At 40.2% G+C, this 21,234-nt stretch overlaps 1 protein-coding gene across 2 annotated transcripts; it reads right to left on the bottom strand.

Annotated features, from left to right (window-relative positions):
• Positions 1 to 686: 686 nt before the first annotated feature.
• Positions 687 to 20,116, bottom strand: AGR3 (anterior gradient 3, protein disulphide isomerase family member). Of its 2 annotated transcripts, none has more exons than XM_054991920.1 (8): positions 20,038 to 20,116; positions 17,711 to 17,849; positions 14,673 to 14,736; positions 9,180 to 9,232; positions 7,800 to 7,876; positions 7,637 to 7,700; positions 5,464 to 5,547; positions 687 to 3,487 (listed from the first exon to the last, which is right to left on the bottom strand). In XM_054991920.1, exons 2-8 carry the CDS (start codon positions 17,811 to 17,813, stop codon positions 3,438 to 3,440), a joined length of 495 nt encoding a protein of 164 aa, XP_054847895.1. In that variant the 5' UTR covers positions 17,814 to 17,849; positions 20,038 to 20,116; the 3' UTR covers positions 687 to 3,437. The 2 variants fall into 2 exon arrangements, with proteins under 2 accessions (XP_054847895.1, XP_054847896.1); XM_054991921.1 differs by lacking the exon at positions 20,038 to 20,116 and adding an exon at positions 20,016 to 20,035.
• Positions 20,117 to 21,234: the final 1,118 nt, after the last annotated feature.

The following is a 21,234-nucleotide window of genomic DNA, read 5'->3' as shown; positions in this document are numbered from 1 at the left end:
CCTTCTGCTGACCCGGAAGTGACGATTTGCTGACCTGGTTGTTACTTTTCACGAAACCGGTTCGTGGATTGGGGCAGATTCATGAAAGTTCGTGGTTCGTGGTTCGTGAAATGCGATGAACCATGAACCACATGGTTCATTTTTTTCTGGTTCATGCTCATCTCTACTGGACAGTGTGGTTAGCTCTGCTCAGTGAAGTAGGGTTGCTAACATACCTGGAGAAGAATTTCCTGTCCTTTTAATAGAGCGTTCATGTGTGGAAATCAACAACTGAAACTTGTCATGACACATAGGTGAATAACATCCCATTCTATGAAAAGGACTGGGCATTTTTTTCTCCAGGCTGCTGGCAACCCTAGGATTTGAGGCCTTCCTCCAGGCTACAGAGTCTTCCTCTTATGAAGGAGGCTCTTTGGTGATGAAAGAGGAAGTCTCCTTTGGGCTGTAGGCATGCTTCAAATTTCACTGAACTGAGTGGTAGGCTAGAAGCCGCCATCACTGCTTCAGTGCTAGTAGCTGGCAACAGTGTGCTGTATAGTTGCTGCAGTGGGCTCATTCTCAGGAGAAGAAAGTTAAAATTTACACTTGCTACCTGCAGCTTTGTAGCTATGAACCTTGTTGAAAGCTACTTTAACAAAATAGCTGAAAAGTGAGATAGACATTATTAAATCTATTCAACAGCAGACTGAATGGTTTGGCTGGTTTAATTTTTTTAAGAAACTGCACACAGATACAAAATGTTTGTTCATTTCTTTTTGTAATTTGTGAGATACCCCTTTGTTCTTACATACACACCCTTGTAGCAAAGAAATATTTGTTATGTCACCAAGTTAGTTCTACATAGAAGTTCTTTTCTACCCAGCACTATAAGATCATTAACAATTGCTCTTACTTTAAGATAATAAATATAGATATCCTAAATAGAGTACCCTTTCTGTTACATATTTGCATCTAGGCACACTTATATTAGGTGGTTAATTATAATTGTCCAATGAGTATGGTGGCTTGTACCATCCATGCTCCAAATTCTATCATGCTGCAAATACTTGTTCTTGTAGAAAATCTCAAAATCTACTATCCTCCCCAAATAACATACACACAAATATAGCAAAACACCTATATGTCTTTGGTGACATCATAGTGAACCTCTACAGTATGCTATGAACGTACCTCCCCCCCCCCCCGGCAAACATTTGAGCATTAACCAGCTATGAAGAGTTTAGAGCTCCCAATAGTTCACAATGAACCCCTGCACATCCAGTGTGAACTTAAGCATACCTCATGTGTGTGATTCAGGCTGTCCTGGAACACAACATCTTCCCCTCTAATTAACAGCAGTCTAACCATAGCTCAGTGGTAGAGCATCTATTTGGCATACAGATAGTCCCAGATTCAATCCTTGAAGTTTCCAGTTAAAAGGATCAGGAGATAGGTGATGTGAAAGACCACTTTACCTGTGACCCTGGAGAGCTGTTGCCGGTCTGAGTAGACAACACTGACCTTGATAGACCAATGGTCTGATTCAGTCTAAGATGTCTACATGCTCTAAAGCCCAGATTCTTTAATTGAGTGGTGAGTCCTGCTAGTGTCAGCAAAAGATACCTGGAGGAGCATGAAGTTATAGGGGAGAACATCTTGAAGTGAATTAAACCTTCCCTCCCATTGGCTGAGGTTTGGGCTTTGCCGGCATGGCTGCTGCCTCCTAGGTAAGGCTACTCTAATGTGAAACAAATGGTGCATAGGGAACAAAATGGTAGCTAGAATGAATTCCATGGCTGAACACTCCTGGGAGAAGGCATTAATAGAACTACATTTCTTTCTTATGGGTAACCATATTCTTGAAGCTCCATCCCATACTAACTAGAGAAGGAAGCCCATGGAAAGCTACTTCTTTGTGCTAATGTTTCTGGCTATCAGGTACCCATTTCTATTTGTTTTTGAAAGCCAGTATTGGATCAGCATCTCCCAGAAACACATGCACAGTACTGGGAACATAATGAAATAATGGCTGCTTCCACACACATTGGATAATGCACTTTTGATGCACATTAGCAGCCAATATGTATAAATGGAACACACATTGATGTGGAAACTAAGTTCAGTCTAGAAAGGGGACTATTTTTTTGGTCCAAGGCCCAATGTCCACATTCACTTCTAACATGATAAACTATCAAAAATCAATGGTACATTAGCCGTGTTCATACAGGGAATGAACATGCTCAAATGTATGTGCGTACATCTGTAAGAAAGAGGCAACACATTCATTTTACAAAGGAAAGGGAGAGCAGTACTTGGATAAATATGGGTTTTAAATGACGTGATGAGCTATACATGTGTTGAATGTAATATGAGAATTACTCAGTTTTCTCTATTATATGAATGGAATGTCAATCTACCAGGACATTCCATCAAAGACTTAAAGGTCACTGTAGTTCAACAGAAACCTTTCAAAAACAAAATCCAACGGGAAGCTGCTGAATTGGAATTCATATGTAAATTTGACTCTGTCAAGCTGGGACTGAATAGGGACTATGAATGGTTATCTCATTATCAGAGGTAACTGATTTCCTCAGCAGAAGCAAACTGATCTCCATATCAGAAGGAGCTGTTTGCATCTACTCCACCCTCCTCTCTCCTCCTCTATATCTGACCAGTTTCTTTTTGCCCTCCATGCATCTGACGAAGAGAACTGTGATTCTCGAAAGCTTATGCTACAATAAAATTGGTTAGTCTTAAAGGTGCTACTGGACTCTTTTTGATTTTGATGCTGACAAGTGTCTCTGGAAGATGTGCTAGTATATGGCAGTGACTTTCAACTTTCTAGCATTCAGGGAACCTTTTCAACGATCATTCATTTGATTAGCGACCCCTGTGCACAAATCTGCTTTAGAACCTCAGCACACTGCAGAAGATTCTAGAGTGCATGCAGTTCACAGAAGAAATTTTTCAGGCATTTTGGGCTTTGCTGTCAACCAGTGTGAACTAAAACACTCTCTTGCAGCTGCACATAATAGGGAAAGATGGGTAGTGATTGACAAACTGTCTTTCAGGGATGGTTATCTCAGCTATTTCCGATCTTCTAATTAATGAAAAGATGACCTGGAATACAATTCTTAGACTAGTAGCATAAAGAACCCTTACTGCCTTGTTTCACCGTCATTTCATTACATTGGTTTATTTAATTTTATTGCTTTTTAGCTTACCATATTAACAAAAGACAACAGAATTCTGGATGTAAAAAGAAAGAACTTCTATTCTGAGAAATATATCTGAGTTAGCATTGCAAAGTAACGTTAGATCACCTTCTCTTCGACTCTTCCTTTGAACCATGGATAGGGTCTCTCAATTGAGAAAAACACCTAAGAAAATATTCCAAAATTCTGAGGATTTTATTGTAGTGTTTCAGCTTGGGAAGATGATGATCTCTCAGCTACCACTTACAGTTCAGTCTGAACGAGACGCAATGCTTTCTTCATGTTTTCTATTACTGCAAGAAGATAGTAAAATGAATGTTGATTATGTAGTATTTCTATTGCTAGAGCACCCTGGGAAAGGAAATGAGGTGTAACCTAAATCCACTATAAATTTCACACATCTTGCAAAAGTGACTGAAGTGGTCCTCTTTGAAATATTGTTTTGCTTAACTGTAGGTACAGAAGAAGTGCAAGCAGGTAAAACTGGTGTCTGCCCATTCCTGAGCATTCTTGGCAATCGTCATTGGTGGAAAGGCTTTCCTGAGAAAGTCAGAGGGCCTCAACATTGTTGTTATTTCATAGCTTATGCAAAATGAAATTAGGAAGATATTTTTATGATGGTTCCTGTGGAAAATAAAAAGTTGGCCTTGATTTAGTCAAGCACAGGCACAGTTCCCATACATAAAGGAGTTTCAACTAGACATGGGCACGAACAGGAAAAAAACCCAAACAAGCTGTTTGTTGTTTGTTGCCATCCACAAACAACGAACAGTAACGAACATGACCCTGTTCACAAACACGTTTGTTGTTCGTGGCACCTTAAAGATCCCTTTAAACTATCAGCTGGCAAGTGGCAGAGGGAATTCCACCTGCCAGCTGATAGTTTAAAGGGCACTTTCCTGCCACATGCAAGAGGCAGGGTCCTTTAAACACCCCAGAAAGTGACCGTCCCAATGTCCAATACCCACCAAATTTGCAGGGGACATAGTCCTCACTGTCCTCTGAAGACCCCCCAAGTTTCAGAGATATTGCATCCTGGGAAAGGCATGATCCATGGGTCCCCACCCCTTTGTTGTCATTTTCTCTTTACAGTGGCAAAAACGGGACTCTCTGGTGGAAGCTACTTTGAGGGGTTACAAACTGACCTTCCCAATGTCCAATACCCACCAAATTTTCAGGAGACATAGTCCTCACTGTCCTCCAAAGAACCCCCAAGTTTCAGAGAGATTGCACCCCAGGAAAGGCATGATGCAAGGGTCTCCCCCTTTGTTGTCATTTTCTCTTCACAGGAGCAAAAACGGGACTATCTGCTGGAAGTACTTTGAAGGGTTAAAGCCAGAAGGAAAGCCAGAAGGAGTTCAGACAGAGTTCAGTCCCTGCCGTTGTCAGGGGAATTGATTGAAAGGCCCCAGACTGTCTGGCTTGACAAACGGCTGATGAGGGCAACGAACAAGGCTTGCAACGACCACTTTTGTTGTTGTTGTTGTTGCAACGACCACTTGTTCGTTTAGAATGGAGCCTCACGAACAGCTTGTTCATGAACAGACTAATGGACTGTTCATGGGTTTTTTCCATTCATAATGCTGTTCGTGCCCATGTCTAGTTTCAACAGACCCCTCTTTTCAGGTCCTTTGTCCTACTACAAGTGCACTGGTAAAAACAAACTGAGGAGCCATTGCAGGAAAGTAGAAATCTGAGTGCATCCTCTGTCCCCATTGAACACTGGCACACTAGCTGTGTATAATACAGAGCACAAGTGCCTTGCATAGCACATAGGAAACACTGGAAGGGAGGGGGTATATGACAGCCATGACAGCTGGGTCACCACAATCACCTGTGTGTTGCCTGTGTACTGGCATAAGTGGTGGCAGAGTAGCACAGTGGTTAAGTGATTTGGCTGCGGATCAGCATTCTATTGGTTCGAATCCCACTACTGCCATGAGCTCAGTAGGTGGCCTTGGGTAAGCCACTCCTCTCAGCCCCAACTCCTCAGATGTATTGTGGAATAATAATAACGCTAACTTGTTCACCACTCTGGGTGAGACACTAATCTGTCTAGAAGATCAATATATAAGTGCAGTTATTATTATTGTGCCCAGCAGATTGAACCACACATACATAGAGGATGTTTCTTGCATCATTTCTAATAGGGGTTTTGTTTTTTGATTATATCTACCTATTAAGACAAAAAAAAATCCCCTCCTTTTAGTTCTAGGCTGTCAAGTAATGGAAAGGCTGTATTTCATGAGCAGCCCTCAATGCAACTTACACACTGGCAAGTCTTGAGGTTCGTAAGTGTAGAGTCGGTTAGAGTACCTTCCAGTGATGTCAGCTCGCACTGTGAGAGAAGGGTCTGGAAAAGTAATCAAAGCATTGTTTATCCTCTAAGCAACAACATGCTACTCAGTTCCATGTTAGCACATAAATTAGGGAATAACAATGTGGTGAGGGATATTGCCTCTAGTAAATGACAGTCATTTTTACATACTTATATTTAATAGTTTATAATTCCATTTCAGAGGAATGAGATTTTAAAATGCAGCTATTTTTGATGATTGCAGCTATTTTCCCCTAGTGCTTCTGGATACTTAGTTCTGACTGGATACATTCCAATCACAATTCTTTGGATGAATGCCATTTAAAAGAATGCAATTTCAATTGCATCCCTGAAATGCAGGTATCAGTTGCACGCTTTTATATGGCTCTGACACTGCAATCACGTGCAAAGTTACTGCAGTCTGAGCCCATTGATTTCAAGGGACTTAGACTGCAGTAACTTTGTGTAGGCTTGCATTGGGAGACGACTACTACTGTACTATACTGTACGCCATATCCACATGTATCCTTTATTCTAATTCTTGGCTTTTTGTACTTTGAAAATCACCATTTGCTATTCTCACAACTGCCAACCTACAATCAAAAGTCAAGACAGTAATCCAGACAAGATTATCTTCCGTAAAAATATGATTTCAGTTTATCATCTGCAGGAGGGAAAGCCATGAATTAGGGTCTCTCTATGCAAGACGTCTTACATGGGAATGCTCAAGTGAAAGATCTTGCACTTGTTCTCCCATTGTGGATACACATGCACCACTAGGGAGACAGACTTGAATATAAGACCACACAGAAAGTAAGTCACTTGAGCGTCCCCGTGTAAGATGTAGAGAGACTCTTAGTGAAGTATTTGATCTTTCCTCTCCTATCACTATTTTACTGCGAATTGTTCCCCTCTCTCCTGCTGCTGCTTCAATTGCAAGTGCCCCCCCCCTCAGAACCAAGTGGGATAAAGAAAGTTATTTTGTGGGGGTGGGACGTTTGAAATGGAAAAGCATACGTCTGAAAAGGTTTAAATGCCCTATCGCCATGGTTTCTTCATCCCAATACACCCCTGTCAAAGCTGCCATTAAACTTTTGAAATTGTTACAGATGTATGAACAAACCATGTAGTTAGATTATATCTTCAGGCTGTTACAGCAGATCAGGAAGGCCAGCAATTTAATGTCACCAAAGTATGTGATTGGGGCAACAAGAAAGTTAAGGAAATTAGCAAATGCCATAAGGTTGTTCTTTCCCCCAATTTAGTGGTTGTCTGATTATGATCAAGGACTTGGACATAGATGAGCCTGGTAATTCCTGATAAATCCAAAGTAGCTGGCATTTCGGATCTGAGTCACTTGTACAGCTGATGGTTTCAGCAACTACAGCAACTGGAATGATGGTATAGATACATTACAAATTACAGTGTATATATATATATATATATACACACACACACATCAACGCCGGATCTAGGGTTGCCGGCGCCCAGGGCAACCCTTGTCCGGCTTTTCCTGCACACGTGCGCGTAGCACGCATGCGCTCCCAGCTCTGCATGTTGACATCACAAAAGTTGACATCACACAGGGGCGGGGCGTGCTGGCCGCCCCAGCGCATGGTGCACCGCGGAGCTGGCAGTGGCAGCACGGGCGTGCGCTGGGGCAGCCGGCTTGCCGCGTGGGCAGCTAAGCACAGGGCTGGGAGGCCCTCCATGCAGTTTGCCTGCCCTGCTGATGGGTGGGGCAGGCAGAGGGCCTCCCAACCCTGCGCTCAGCTGCCTGCGCGGCCACCGCCAGCTCTGGTGCGCTCCCAGCAGCTGGCAGCCGTGCCCAGTGCCCCCTCTTTGGCAGTGCCAGGGCAGGCTACTCCTTGCCCCCCTCGATCCGGCCCTGATATATATATGTGTGTGTGTGTGAATGTATATGTATATATATTTAATATTTCTACTACTTCTCAGTAATCTGTTTGGTGCTGTTTATGTGCCTTGAATTAACTATTGGTGCCTCCCAAGATATATTAACAAATGTAACAAACCACCACATTAATTCTCTATTCATCAAGGACTGTTTTCTCTGTAGTAGTTATGTTGCCCTGAGATAAAGTTCTGTTCTGGGGGAGGAACATACCTACAAACATGATGCGAGGCACATACTGTCCATCAGGTGACAAGTTCTTGTCCGTTGTTTCATGCTGGTGGGAAAAGTTAATATTATATTAATCCATCATGATGACTGATGATGGTGTAAACCCACCCCTCCCACGTATGTTTCATATATATGTTATGTGTACCATGAGATTGAGCATGACGAAATCGTTCTGACACATTTCTTGTATTTCTTGGTTTTCCGCAAAAACTTTCTTCAGTGCTACAGAAAGTTAAAGAAGATTATCACTGCATTGGTGGAATATAGCATTTGAATTGTGCTCATATCTGTGCCCACCCTGTAGTTCAAAGAATTATAGTGACTTTTTCCAGCATTGTAACTTAACAATGGACATCATAATTCCCAGTTATTGAATGTCTACTTGAGACTGATAGCACATATATCAGCTGGTGTGGTGGCCAAGAGACTGACCTACCAACTAGGATGTTGCCAGTTTGAATCTTGCCTCAGCCATGAACTTAGTAGTGGTCCACATTTTCTCATCTTCAGTACCCCCCACCCTGCCCAAGTTTGCAATATGGGAGTAATAATGCTGTTTGTAGCGCTCTTAGCACCCTAAAACACTACACAAATGCAACTTGATGGCTCTGATTCAGAGATGCATGTGTGCAGAAGAGGGCTGTGTGTGCAAATCTGCCACACTATGCAGCTGAAACCACTACAACTTGGTGCTATTAGTTTTGATAGTACTACTGACGATCAAGCACTCACATAACTGATTGTGAGCGCATAATTGTTAAGCTGTCTTATATTGTTGCTGCTTCCACACAGCAAGGATTCTCCATGTTCCTTTCATTGCTGCTATGAATGCAGGGGCCATGCACATTGGCAATAGAGTTTCCACACAGGAGTCTTCTGTATACTTTCAGGCCCTTGTGACCAATTTTTTCTTATGATCAGGCCCATCAGGAGGCTTTTAAAGGACTAGAGGGAGGTCACAGTGCTATTGGTAATACATCTGGTATGCAGCTGAGCGTACCAAATGTTAAGTTTAGTGATTGTCTGAATCTATCCTCCATGTGAGGAGGACTATACATAGACGAGTACAGATTCTGTACTCTTCCCTTTAATAATTCTGCACAACATGAAGAGTTTGTACTCAAAACTGTTCTGAGGCTAAGCCCTAGATAGCACATCCTAAATGAAACTGATTAAAAACCACTGTTTTGTGGATAGATTAGGTGGGTAGCCGTGCTGGTCTGCAGTAGAACAGCAGGATCTGAATTCAGTGGCACCTTAGAGACCAACAAGTTTTAGAATATGACACTCTGAAAATCTTACTGGTCTCTAAGCTGCCACTGGACTCAAATCCTCTGCACTACTTTGTGGTGACTTGACTAGCAACTTGTGAAGTATTTGCTCCAAAGCCTTTTCATCAACATCTCTAATATTATGGTGTTTTAAAAATTACTGACTGGAATCTCAGTGTGGCTAATAACTACAGTGCGGAGATCAAATGAATTAACTGTTTGTAGATATGTTAAATTAAACAGGCCTGACTTACCTTTGCAGTACTGACATTCTTCCAAATGATGAATGACCATCAGTGGCTTGTTACTTTTTCAAAAAGGAAAAAAAATGTATTGCATTAAATACAAATTCATTGCTCTATTAGGTGAGACAAATTGGGGTGAGGAGAAGTGAACAAGCAATGAATCGACTGCAACCCTATGCGTTTTTCTCAGAAGTAAATCCTATTTCAGTCACTACAGCATACTTCCAGGTAAGTGTTCTTAGGTTTGTAGCTCAAGACACGTTCGTAGCTTAGCTTAGGTTTGTAGGTTCTTAGGTTTGTAGCTCAAGACACTGACCATAAAATGAATGAGAGAGGAAACAGAAAAAAATAGAGAAAAATAAGAGAAAAAAAATAAGAGAAACTTACTGAAAAATGAGAGAAACTGAATCTGTCATGAAAACACAATTTCTAAAAGTCATGTGCTATTGAACTTTCAGTCCTTTAAAAAACTTGGTTTGGCTGTTGACCATGCATGCAGAACTCTGAAGAGAAATCAATCCAGTATGAGACCAGAACTGATGAAAAAGCCCCATGTGGAAAAGATCAATACAGTTTTGTATTGCTGGTCCAAATGCAACTGGAGTTGATCACTATGTCAACAGCTTCTAGGGAAGCTCAAGTGAACCTCATTTCATGGGTTTCCCCTCCAACTTCCCATGCACTTGCTCACACAGTCACACTTCAGTTTGCTCCCCATGAGTACATTCACTCGTTTCATATCAATTCCTCCTCAACTGCTAAAAGTATCCCAGTTTCCCCCACATCCATTCATTCAAATGCAGATCTTGACACTTTCTCACACCTTAGAAAAATGCAAATTGGCAATTCAAAGGAGTCTACAGTAAAAACAGCAAAAACAGAGATTAATTGATGCTTGGCCCTTCAGAATCACTTGCAGATGTAGTCACACATAGGGAGCTCATGTGAAAGCAGCATTCATGTGCACTGAGCAAGAACAGCCTGCGTGTGAATTGAGGACTAGACATACAATTCTTCACTTGAGCGTTCCTAGGTACTTAGTAACATATAGAGGGACAGGGATGCTCAAGTGAAAAATCTTACATTTGTTCTCCCATTGTGGATTCACAAGCATTGCTAGGGAGACAGAGTACACTTGAATATAAGACCACACAAAGTAAGTCACTTGAGTGTTCCCATGTAAGATGTCTTGTGTAGCGAGACTCTCAGTCTCTGAACTGCTTCCCATACTACATGGAGAACGGCTACATCTGCTGCTGAAACAATGTTTTTTTTTTTTTAATTGATGCATCACTTATTATTACATTTCAATACAGTCATAGTTCTCCTATGATACATCTTTTACCCCTTTTGTAACCCTCCCCCCCCCGCAAGGTGACCATCCTATAACTACAAATTAAATTTTTAGCCACGAGCACATTTTTTCCAATTTTCCAAATATAGTTGTATTGGCTTCTCCATTATATACCCATTGAAAATATACAGACCATTTCTCTTTTATCTCCTCCATTTTTCCATCCCATGCCTTATCTTTTTTTAAACATTCCAACATATCCGATTGAATATATTCATACAAGTAATCATTCCATCTTTCTAAGGTCCATTTTAACTTCTCCTTCCAACCGTATGCAATCACTGCATGTGTAGCTAGTATCATCGCTTTGAAAATATCCTGGTTTTGTTTCTCAATTCTAGTGTTTCCCAATACACCCATGAATATTAGATCTACATCTATATTGAGGTTGACCTTACATACCAATGCTATTTTTCCCCGTACCTTGTCCCAGAAATCTATGACCTTTGGACACTCCCACCATAGGTGGGAGTACCACCCTTCTTTTGCATTGCAATGCCAGCAGTTAGGTTTCATCCCTTTAAGCATGTATGCCAATTGGGCAGGAGTTCTATACCACTTCATAATAATCTTCCTTTCAAGTTCTCTATACTTTTCTAGCTTAATTGCCTTCAAATTCACCATTAACTTATTAACCTCCTCAGAAGTTATTTGTTTTTCTTTATTCCATTTATTTTTTAGAGTTCTAAACATAAACTCCTTATCCCTCACCAATTCAAGGTAAATTTTCCCTGCCAGCCCTTTCTTTATTTCATCCACATATAATGCGTGTTCTATATTATTGTCTTCCCTTTTAATAGCTTCTTTATATTTGTCTTGTTTAATTAACTGGTGTAACCCCATTAGATTTAACCAATATCTTTCCCCCAATTTTTGATTCAATTCCTGAAGTGGTAACAAATCCCCTTGACCATTGTACATGTCCTTCACTCTAGTTATACCTTCCGCCTTAAGATCTTCCCAAAATTTCGGGTTCATCTCCTTCTCCCAGATATACTTAAGTGGAGTCCATTTTGAGTTCTGTGGCATCATAGCCGTTTTCCACCTCTTCCAAGCAATCAAGGCTATTTTTCTTGGGCCTTTTGCTTGTCTTATCTCCTTTTGCAGATCTCTAGTATAAATTCCGTAACTACCTGCTCCCTTATTGATTGCAGATTCAAATCTTACCCACTTATCCCCTTTCCTCCATTCTAGCTCCATCAATGCTTTCAACTGAAATGCATCATAATAAGCTTGCAAATGTGGGAGTCCCCATCCTAAATCATCTTGGGGCATATATACCAATTTTTTTGAGATTCTTGCTTTTTTCCGGCCGAACACCCAGTTTTTAATATTTTCATCCCATTTCCCTATATCTTTCTGGTCCGGTTCTATTGGGAGTACCTGAAGTAGATATAACATCTTGGGTAATATAAACATTTTAACTGCTCTAATTTTCCCTAAAATACTCAAATGTTTATTCTTCCAATCCTTCAGTTTCTTTGTTATCTTTGTCCAAACCTTATTATAATTGATTTTTTGTAGCTTCTCTATGTTTCTAGTAAGATATACCCCTAAATATTTAATTTTACTTACTCCTGAATTCATCCCCGTTAGAACTAATATCTCTCTTTTAGTTTCCCTATCTACGTTAAGAAACATTATTTCAGATTTCTTAATATTGACACCAAGCCCCGAGCTTGACTTGAAATCTTCTAAAATAACTAGCAGTTCTCTTATTGCCTGTAGTGGATTACTTATTGTCAGCAGAATATCATCTGCAAAAAGATTTAACTTAAGTTCTTCCTTACCTATTTGAAATCCCTGAATTCTACCACTATTTCGAATCCTGTCTGCTAGGGGTTCCATTGCTAATGCAAATAGCATCGGGGATGCTGCTGAAACAATGTTTTCCTGTCTTTTCTGCAACTTTCTCGCTGTGCACGTACCCCAATGTTTTTTTTCCCCAGCGAAGTCAAACCAGGTCTTTTTTGAAGTGCAGAATGCTTTCTGAGACCTGGCCCTGATCCTGGCCCTGCATTTTGCCCTCCCCTTTGTTCCCTTGCATCTTGATTGGTTGAATAGCAACCAGTCCAGGTTTTCCCCTGATTTTAAAAAAAATTAAATAGCAGCAGCAGCAGCAACAGCAACAACTACAACAACTACTACAACAACAACTACTACTACTACTACTACTACTACTACTACTAAATCTTGCAACTGCTGGGTTAAAAAACTTTGGAATAGGGCTAACACAAAAACTCCACAGAGAGCCTTAAATCCTACTTGATATTTTAAAGTTTTCACCTGTGCTTCCTGTACTTTTTAGTCCAGTCTTTTTTGGCTTAAAAAAAAGTTTTAAACAGCAACATTGCAACATTGGTGCCATTAAAACATACACACCCAAAAAAGCCCTTGTAAGTTTCCCCACAACCCACTGAGGAAACTGACCAGTCCTCAGGGGATCAGCTGACAGAACTGATGTGTCCTCCTGAACTGATCAGCTAATGAAACTTACATGTTTCCCAAAAAGCCCACAGGAGAAAGGGAGCATTTTTCTAGGGAAGAAATAAAAAATGCACACTACTTTGATTAGACTCCCTCAAAGTGTAGAATTAAAGAAATGAAGTCGTGTGGGACCAGAACTGATGAATAAAGCAGATCTGATCCTCATGGATTGAATATGCAGAAAGCCTGATGTGGAATAAGCCATTAATAACTTTCCAAACTACACAATTAAATGTGTTTTTTTCTAAATGTGTAACAATTGCATGTTTTTTTTCTATTTCTTCCTATAGTGCACATAAAATATTGCTTAACTGTCAAGTAAAATACAGTATGTAGCTGAGGGGAAAAAAGGGAATTTATCTAGGATACAAATACTGCTGAAGCAGAAGTCGCTGCTAACAGAAACCAACTTCTCCATCTTAAATTTAGCTAAAACCATATTAATTGTGAAAGATTAAAATACCTGTCACTTTATTGCTGTATCGTAATAGGAGATATGTAAAAAAAATGAAAAGCCTGTGTCTTCATCAATACTAAAGCAAAAACAAATGATTCATATGGTATGCGATTACTTTTTAAGAACAGTATTTTAGCAGCCTGCAATTCTGTAAGTCAGTAGAGGTGACTGTTTTTCATTTTATCCAGTTTACTACAATAATCAGGTAGAGCTAGGCCCCAAATTATGAAAGATTAGTTTCTAAGGTTGCTAATTCTAGGTTGGGAAATTTCTGTATATTTGGGGATGGTGCCTAGGGAAAGCAGGATTTGGAGAAGGAAGGGACCTCAGTAGGGTATTATGCCATAAAGTCTATCCTCCCAAACAGCCATTCTCTCCAGAGGAACTGATCTCTGTAGCCTGGAGATCTGTTGTGTAATTCCTGGGATCACTTGGCCCTACCTAGCTATAGGAGGAAATGACTGCTTTGGAAGGTGGACTCCATGGCATTATACCCCCTCTCCAGGCTCCCACCCCCTACATTTCCAAGACTTTCCCAACCTGGATCTGGCAACCCTAATTTGCTACCTATTAGTAACTGGGGGTTTTGTATATTTTAAGGTTCCTGCGTCTTGTAGATGGGCTGTGCGTGTGCATGTGCATGTCAGTAAATAGTTGAAGAACAGTCACTGTCCCTACTGCCTCAGATTGTCTGCCTCTGCTTCTGCCTCCATCTGTGAACCAGATCAGTGAATTTTCCTTGCTGGGTCCCCCCACCTCTGCCTTTGTAAGATCAGCGCAATAAGCTACCCTTTCCCTCTAGGACTTCCCAATCCTCACATGATTCATTCCTCTTGTGAGTGTTTGGCCACCATATTTGTTTACCTGTAGCCAAGGCAACAGGGACCATGCAAAAGTTCTGGAAGCTCTGTAGGAGGTATGTGGCCTACTGCACTGTGTTTCAAGTGGCCTGGGGATAGCAAAAAGGGTCAGTTGCTCTGGCTTCTAGGCAGGGGTTGGGGGGCAGCAGAGGTGATGGAAGAAACAAAGGTTATTCTGTAGTCCTATTCAAGGTATTCTGCAGCTATCTTGGTAACATATTAGTCAGGCCCAAGGTGCAATGCTTTGGTTTGTCTGGTTTCACAGTTCATTACAAGGAAACATATCTATGGTGCATATTGTTCTAACTAAATATTTTATTTCTCCAAACAAATGACTATTTTACCTTTTTTTTGCTTGATAGAGTCCTTCTTCATATGTTTGTACCCAAGTTATGTCATCTCCCCATCCTAAAATACCAATAGATACCAGTTGGATTATTATCATTCTGCCATATAATATATGATTCATACTGAATAATAAAAAGGTTCTTACACCAAATTTATGATTGAATTAAACCTACAGTGCAATCTGTCAAATTTTCCTTGTGGTGAGTAGGAGTTTATGAGTTTGCAAATGATCCAGGCTGTTATTAAGGATAATTTCTTACATTGCAGGATGGTTCCAACACAACATGATCACAGCTCTTTCTTTATATAACAAATTGTTCTGACTCTCGAAAGCTCATACCCCGAGAATCTTGTCGGTCTCTAAGGGGCCACTGGACTCAGATCCTGCTCTACAACAAATTGTTGGTGCTCTCCTTGTGCAACCAGAAGAGAACTTCTGCTTGTGGAGCTCTGGTCTAGATCCAGCCTTCTATTTTGTGCATTTTTTATTATATTTATTTATTTCAACTTTGTATTCCGCCCTTCCCGCAAGCGGGCTCAGGGCAAATAACAACATATTAAAATACAATTAAAATACAGTTAAAAATTCATATTCATTAAAAACAATGAATAGCATGTAGGCTATTCATTAAAAAGGAATTATGTTGACCTTTTACATTTTTAAAACGTTTCTTTCTGCACTGTTAGGAATACCATCTCATCATATTGTAGTGCAGAAGGGGTGCTATTATAAGGATCCAGTTTGGTGTAGTGGTTAAAAGTAGAAATGGGCACAAACAGCAATACGAACCAAAAAAAGCCACGAACAGCCCAATCTGCTGTTTGTGAACAAGCTGTTCGTGAGGCCCCATTCTAAACCAAAAGGTGGTTGTTGCAAGCCTCGTTCATTGCTGTTTGTTGCTTTTCGTTAAGCCAGAGAGTCTGGCACCTGCAATCAATTCCCTTGGCAACTTAGGCAGGGATTGTCTGAACTCTGTCTGAACTCCTGCTGTTGCCCTGGAAACCCCAATCTAAGCCTAATTTAGCTTGATAGGCAGGTCTTCCTTTGTTACAACAAGGGAGCAAAGAGCAGGAGGGAGGAGGGCTCCCAGCTCTGACTCTGCAGAGGGAGAGAGACAGTTGCTGTTGGCATTTTGATAGAGAGAGTGAATTGGAGCTTGAATTTTCTTTGTGTGTGGTAGGATAGGGATCTACCCCTTCAAGTTCCAGGGCTGCTGCCAGGCTCTGGGCCAAGCTATTATTTATTATTGGTACCTTTCTTGCTGCCTGCTCAGGTAAGGTTTCTGGGAGTAGCGCAGTAGGGTCTTGACTTGGATGATGGCTGGAGGAGAGCCTGCTGGCCCCCATGAACAGCCAACCATGAACATGTTTGTGAACAGGGCCATGTTTGTGGTTGTTCGTGAGTCCCTATTTGTGGATGGCAACAAACATCATCTTCATTTTTTTTCCTGTTCATGCCCATCTCTAGTTAAGAGTGGCAGGAATCTAATCTGGAGAGCTGGCTTTGAGACCTGCTGTAACACAGTGGTTAAGTAGTTCAGCTGCGAATCAGCACTCTACTAGTTTGAATCCCACTACTGCCATGAGCTCAGTAGGTGGCCTTGGGTAAGCCACTCCTCTCAGCCCCAGCTCCCCAGCTTTATTGTGGGGATAATAATAACACTACCTTGTTCACCGCTCTAGGTGAGGCAGTAATATGTCTAGAAGAGTGGTATATAAGCACAGTTATTATTTGATTCCCCACTCCTTCACTTGAAGCCAGCTGGGTGACCTTGGGTCAGTCACAGCTTCTCAGAGCTCTTTCAGCCCCACCTACTTCACAGGGTAATTGTAGTGAGGATAATAAAAACACACTTTGTCAACCGCTATGAGTGGACATTAAGTTGCCCAGAAGGTGGTATATAAATTGAATGTTATTATTATATTTCCCTAGGGCATAAAAAGACTTAATTTATTTTATTCACTTCTTTTATATCCCACCTTTCTCCCTAGTGGGGCTCCAAAGCAGATTATATCATTAGCCTCTCCTCCTCACAACAACCCTGTGAGGTAGGTAAGGCCGAAAACGAGTGATTGGCCCCAGGTCACCCAGCAAGCTTCCATGGCAGAATGAAGCTTTGAATTCAAGTTTCCCAGAAACTACATTCTAACCACTCCACCACACTGGGTCTCTGAAATGTTTCATGTTGCTCATCTTCCAGACTGCCTTCCCAGTTCAGAAATCCAAACACTCTTTTCTCCCTGATAAGCAGGTTAGCAGCAAGATGATGGAAGCTGTTGGAAGACATGCTCTGGCTGTTTTATGCAGTTTTGGAGTGGCATCGCATCCCCTTTATGCTCAAAATAAGACCCACTGGCTGGAAGGGAGGGGAGACGAGAACCATTGTGAGAGAGCAATTATTTTCTGTACAATGATCCTTCTTTGTTATGTCAGGGTACACACATATTTATAGCAACAGGATATTTTAATTGCACACTGATGTTACATATTTACTGAGAAGCAAGTCCTACTGAATTCAGTGAGGGGGGCTTACTCCCATGAAAATGTATATAGGTTCACAATCATTCAGCCCAATCCTATGCATGTTTATACAGGCATAAATGTCATTGTGTTCAGTGGGCTTACTCCTGGGTAAGCATGCCTAAGACTGCAGCTGCAGTGTAGGAACTACTGTTGAGATTTTCCCCCACTACTGCCACATAAACCAGAATTACAAGTTAAAGAAATGGCAGGTGGGGGAAAGGATGTTTCTATAGCCCTTTATGAAAGATTCTGGTGACTGACAAGGAATAAGTGCTAGCCCCCTTTATATTTTATAACCTGATTCAAAATACAACAAAAATCGGTTGTTATACTTTCCCCATAAATTAATAACTGAATTAACAAAAAAACCCAGATTTATAAAGCTGTATATTATGATTGATTTTTTGTTACTTTTGAGCCTTTTTGCCACTGTTAACCTATTTTGAATAAATGCTTTTATGATTTACTAGATTACTTTGGAATTAATAGAACAAAATGAAAATATAAAACCTCTTGACATTGTCTGTGGAACTCTTTTTTCCTTGTTGATTGCCATTGCAAAATTGGAGGATATAGCTAGAAGCAGGAAGGATAGCCCCAAGGCTGAAGGCATCGTTTCTTCTTTTCTAGACCTCTTTCAGGGGAATTCCTGATAATAAAAGACAGACAACTTTTTAAAGCTGGTACATGTGTGTGTATAATATATATTGTTTTGTTACTAGAAACGAAGGTTGATTTTCTTTATTACAGCCTCCTGAAATTAAAGACACATTTAACTGGAAGAATAAACAGAATAATTGTTACTGTTTAAAGGTGAATTCATTTCTCCATTAAACCAACATTTATCATCTTTTAAAAAAAATCCTGCAGCTCTGTATCTGAAAAGGCTCTCCAATCTATCACTAACTGCTATTTTATAAATATTGTTCATAACCCTTTTGATGCACATGTATCTCCAGTGATCAGCTGGGCTTTCAGATAGCGCTGGAATCCAAAGAAACACATTTCCCTATTCTATGCACATGCCCACTAGCTGCCTTTCCAGAAGATGCATTCAAGACCCTTCCTGATACGTTTTGAACAACTGGAAAAAACTTTGGAAATAAACTATGAAACCTTTCCAAAGGGGAAATAAAGGAATGATAACAACCAACACAGGCACCATTGCTTTTTAAAATCAGTGGCTGCAACATTTCAGTGTGCATCAGGTATTTAAAAAATGCAGTCTTGTAAGTGACAGTATTAAAAATTGTTCAGGTATGACAAGTGTTTAACCCTGTGGACAAAATCTAACAGAATGGATTATAGCAGCTGCGACTAAAATAGGCATCCCAGCATTTCCAGATCAGTAAAGAAAAAGAACATTTGCCACACTGGGAAATATTTAACTGTTTCATGTTTAATAATTCATTTTTAAGAGAAATAATAAGAATTTGCAAAGGGAGGCTTTAATAGCAACAAAATAATAAAATAACAAAAGCCATTGTTTGTGTCCTTGAAAATGGACCTCAAATCCCCAAAGCTTCTTAAGATATTTCTGATGTCACCTTCTTTCTGATCGCCATTAGCATTATTGCATGTAACATATAAAAGGACATCTAGTGTTCAAAGTAGCTCCTCCAAAAATCTCCAACGGTCATTAACTGTTATTCCACATTGCAGTTGGGTGGGTGGGTGAGGCTGCACCTTGCCTCAGGCTACCTAGTTACATTATGGCAGAGGATGGACTTGGACTCATGACTTCCTATAGCATAGTTTATTCTTTTATTCTCAATACTAGACCAGCTCTTCACATCTAAACAGAAATTCAACTGCTAGACTATACCAGCTATAGGTTATAGAAAACACATTGGACTTTCTGGTAAAAAAATTAAATGAATTTTACTTTCCATTGCCCTGATTAATTTCCCATGAAACAAAAGGAAAATTATCACAAATGTCAATGATATACTCATCTGTGCTGTTTCTGTTTTCAACTGTGTATGGCTTTGTGATCAAATTATAATCATCATGACTTCCAGTTCTGCTTTTTGTTGTTGAACTCTCTCAAAATGCATTTTCTAAAGACTCATATTATGCTTCTTTACTTTATCTTGAAATTCTGGAACTTGAAATGTTCTTAATATTGTTTTGTAGAGACCAGTTTGAAGCTATCCATCTTTGTTCCTGCCCTTCCTACTTTTAAAAAAAGTCAAATAGCTGGTATTGTAACATTTTGGGGAACTGCCATTTTCATTATTGATGAAATCAAAATGAGTTTTAATTAAGCAAATGGCTCTTTTTCTCCTGTCCCAGGAAATCTGTACAAGAAACAGGAAATGTTAACTCCGAATCTATGCAGTAGATTATTATGGGTAAAAATGACAGCATTAAATAAGCAATTTTCAGCTCCCTGATAAGAACATAATCATTACAACTTCTAGCTCATCTTTATGTGTGAAGAACTGGACAAAATGCTCCTTCAAAGTAAGTAAAACTGCTTCAAAAAGCAGTTCAGACATTTGTTCAAATAAAACCCCTGAGCCACTACCCTTTATCCTCACATTCATATATATGCTTTGTTTGTTAGTAAGACTGCAATGTTTCTTCCAAAGTCCATCTACCTTTATAGAAGTAGTGGTGGCTAGAAGAAAACTTTGGCCTGTTCTTAGACAAATATAAATGCGTTGTCAGCAGATACAGTTTTATGTAATCTATGTTGAATGCTCTGCTTACATCTAAGAGGCTGCTTTAACATATTCTTCACACACAGTTGATAAGCTATATCTTATTTTTCCCCACTATATTATTTTTTAGTTAAAAGAATTTTGAATACATTAAGCCTTGCATTTGCTCACCGTAGCTGTTCAGTTGTGCTGGTGAAAGTTCCTTGTCAGGGAAGTGAATGTTTTAAAGTGGGTGTGATTTATACACATAAGAACACCTGACTGACCAAGGCAGTTTATCAAGAGCAACAACAAAAGGGATAGAAATGCTTAGCCTTGTCTCATGCTGTCCCTCCCTCCCTCCCTCCCTCTTCCTGAAGATCTACTCCTGTGAGTTCTCTTTCTGGCATGCTGAATGAATACTCAGATTTCTCTCCCGTCTTTGCTTGTATCAGGTGTCATTATATTGGAACTGAAAAAAGTGGTGTTTTGTGTACATCGGTGACTTTTCCTCCCAAATGGTTCACGTCTGGCTCAAGTTCAGTGAAATAAGAAACCAGCAATGAAAGTTGGAACTGTAGGTGCTATTGTTCCCAATGAATGGTTGAGTTCAGTGGGACTCTGAGATTAGGGATGAAACTAATAGAAAGATACAAGAGTTACTTTGTGCAGAAGAATGTAATTAAGAAGTGAAAGTTTAAAAAAAAAATTAACCCAGCAGGAAAAAAAAAAGTTCTAAGATTTCAAAGAATAGTTAAGCTAAAGTAGGAATACATCATTGGTTTGAATATTCTTTTCCTAATGTAGTTCTTCACACGGATTTTCTTGGTTTCAGTGTATTGTTTGAATACACATCTGCATTGTCTTTGCCCTTTTATTTGCATTTAACGCACTGGAGGTTGAATACGTCGTATGGAATCTAAAAGGCACACAATACGCCTGCTGAATTCTGCAGTTCTTCAAAAAGCTGCTCCTGAAGGCCATGGGAGCACTGCAGAGTTGGATTCGATGTAGTGCAAGAGCATCCATTTGGAAAAGAAAATTGGTAACCCTCCTCACCAAAAGCCAACTCTTTAGATCTGTGCCTTTATATCTTGAATATCTTTCAAGATATTTCAAGTCCTACCTGACTGATGAATCATTTTGAGTGTGGTTGGTTTAAAAAGGAGCTGGTTACAAGCATTTGAGTTTGCTGTTCCAATGGATGAAACCCGTGGCAGGTCCTGAATCTGAGGCAAGCAGGGACACTCTTGTCACACAACACCCTCACCATTTCAAGTGCCAAAACACCTGTGGCAGTTCAGTTTTTGGACAGGAGCTGGTTTCCCCAGATCCTATGTGTATTTTCCCCACAAGCTAGTGATTAATTGGAGGTTTGTTTAAATAGCT

The sequence above is a fragment of the Eublepharis macularius genome, chromosome 11 (genome assembly GCF_028583425.1).
Source record: "Eublepharis macularius isolate TG4126 chromosome 11, MPM_Emac_v1.0, whole genome shotgun sequence".
NCBI classification, from domain to species: domain Eukaryota; kingdom Metazoa; phylum Chordata; class Lepidosauria; order Squamata; family Eublepharidae; genus Eublepharis; species Eublepharis macularius.
The sequence above is the reverse complement of the archived record's forward strand: the minus strand, read 5'-3'. Positions and strand labels throughout refer to the sequence as shown.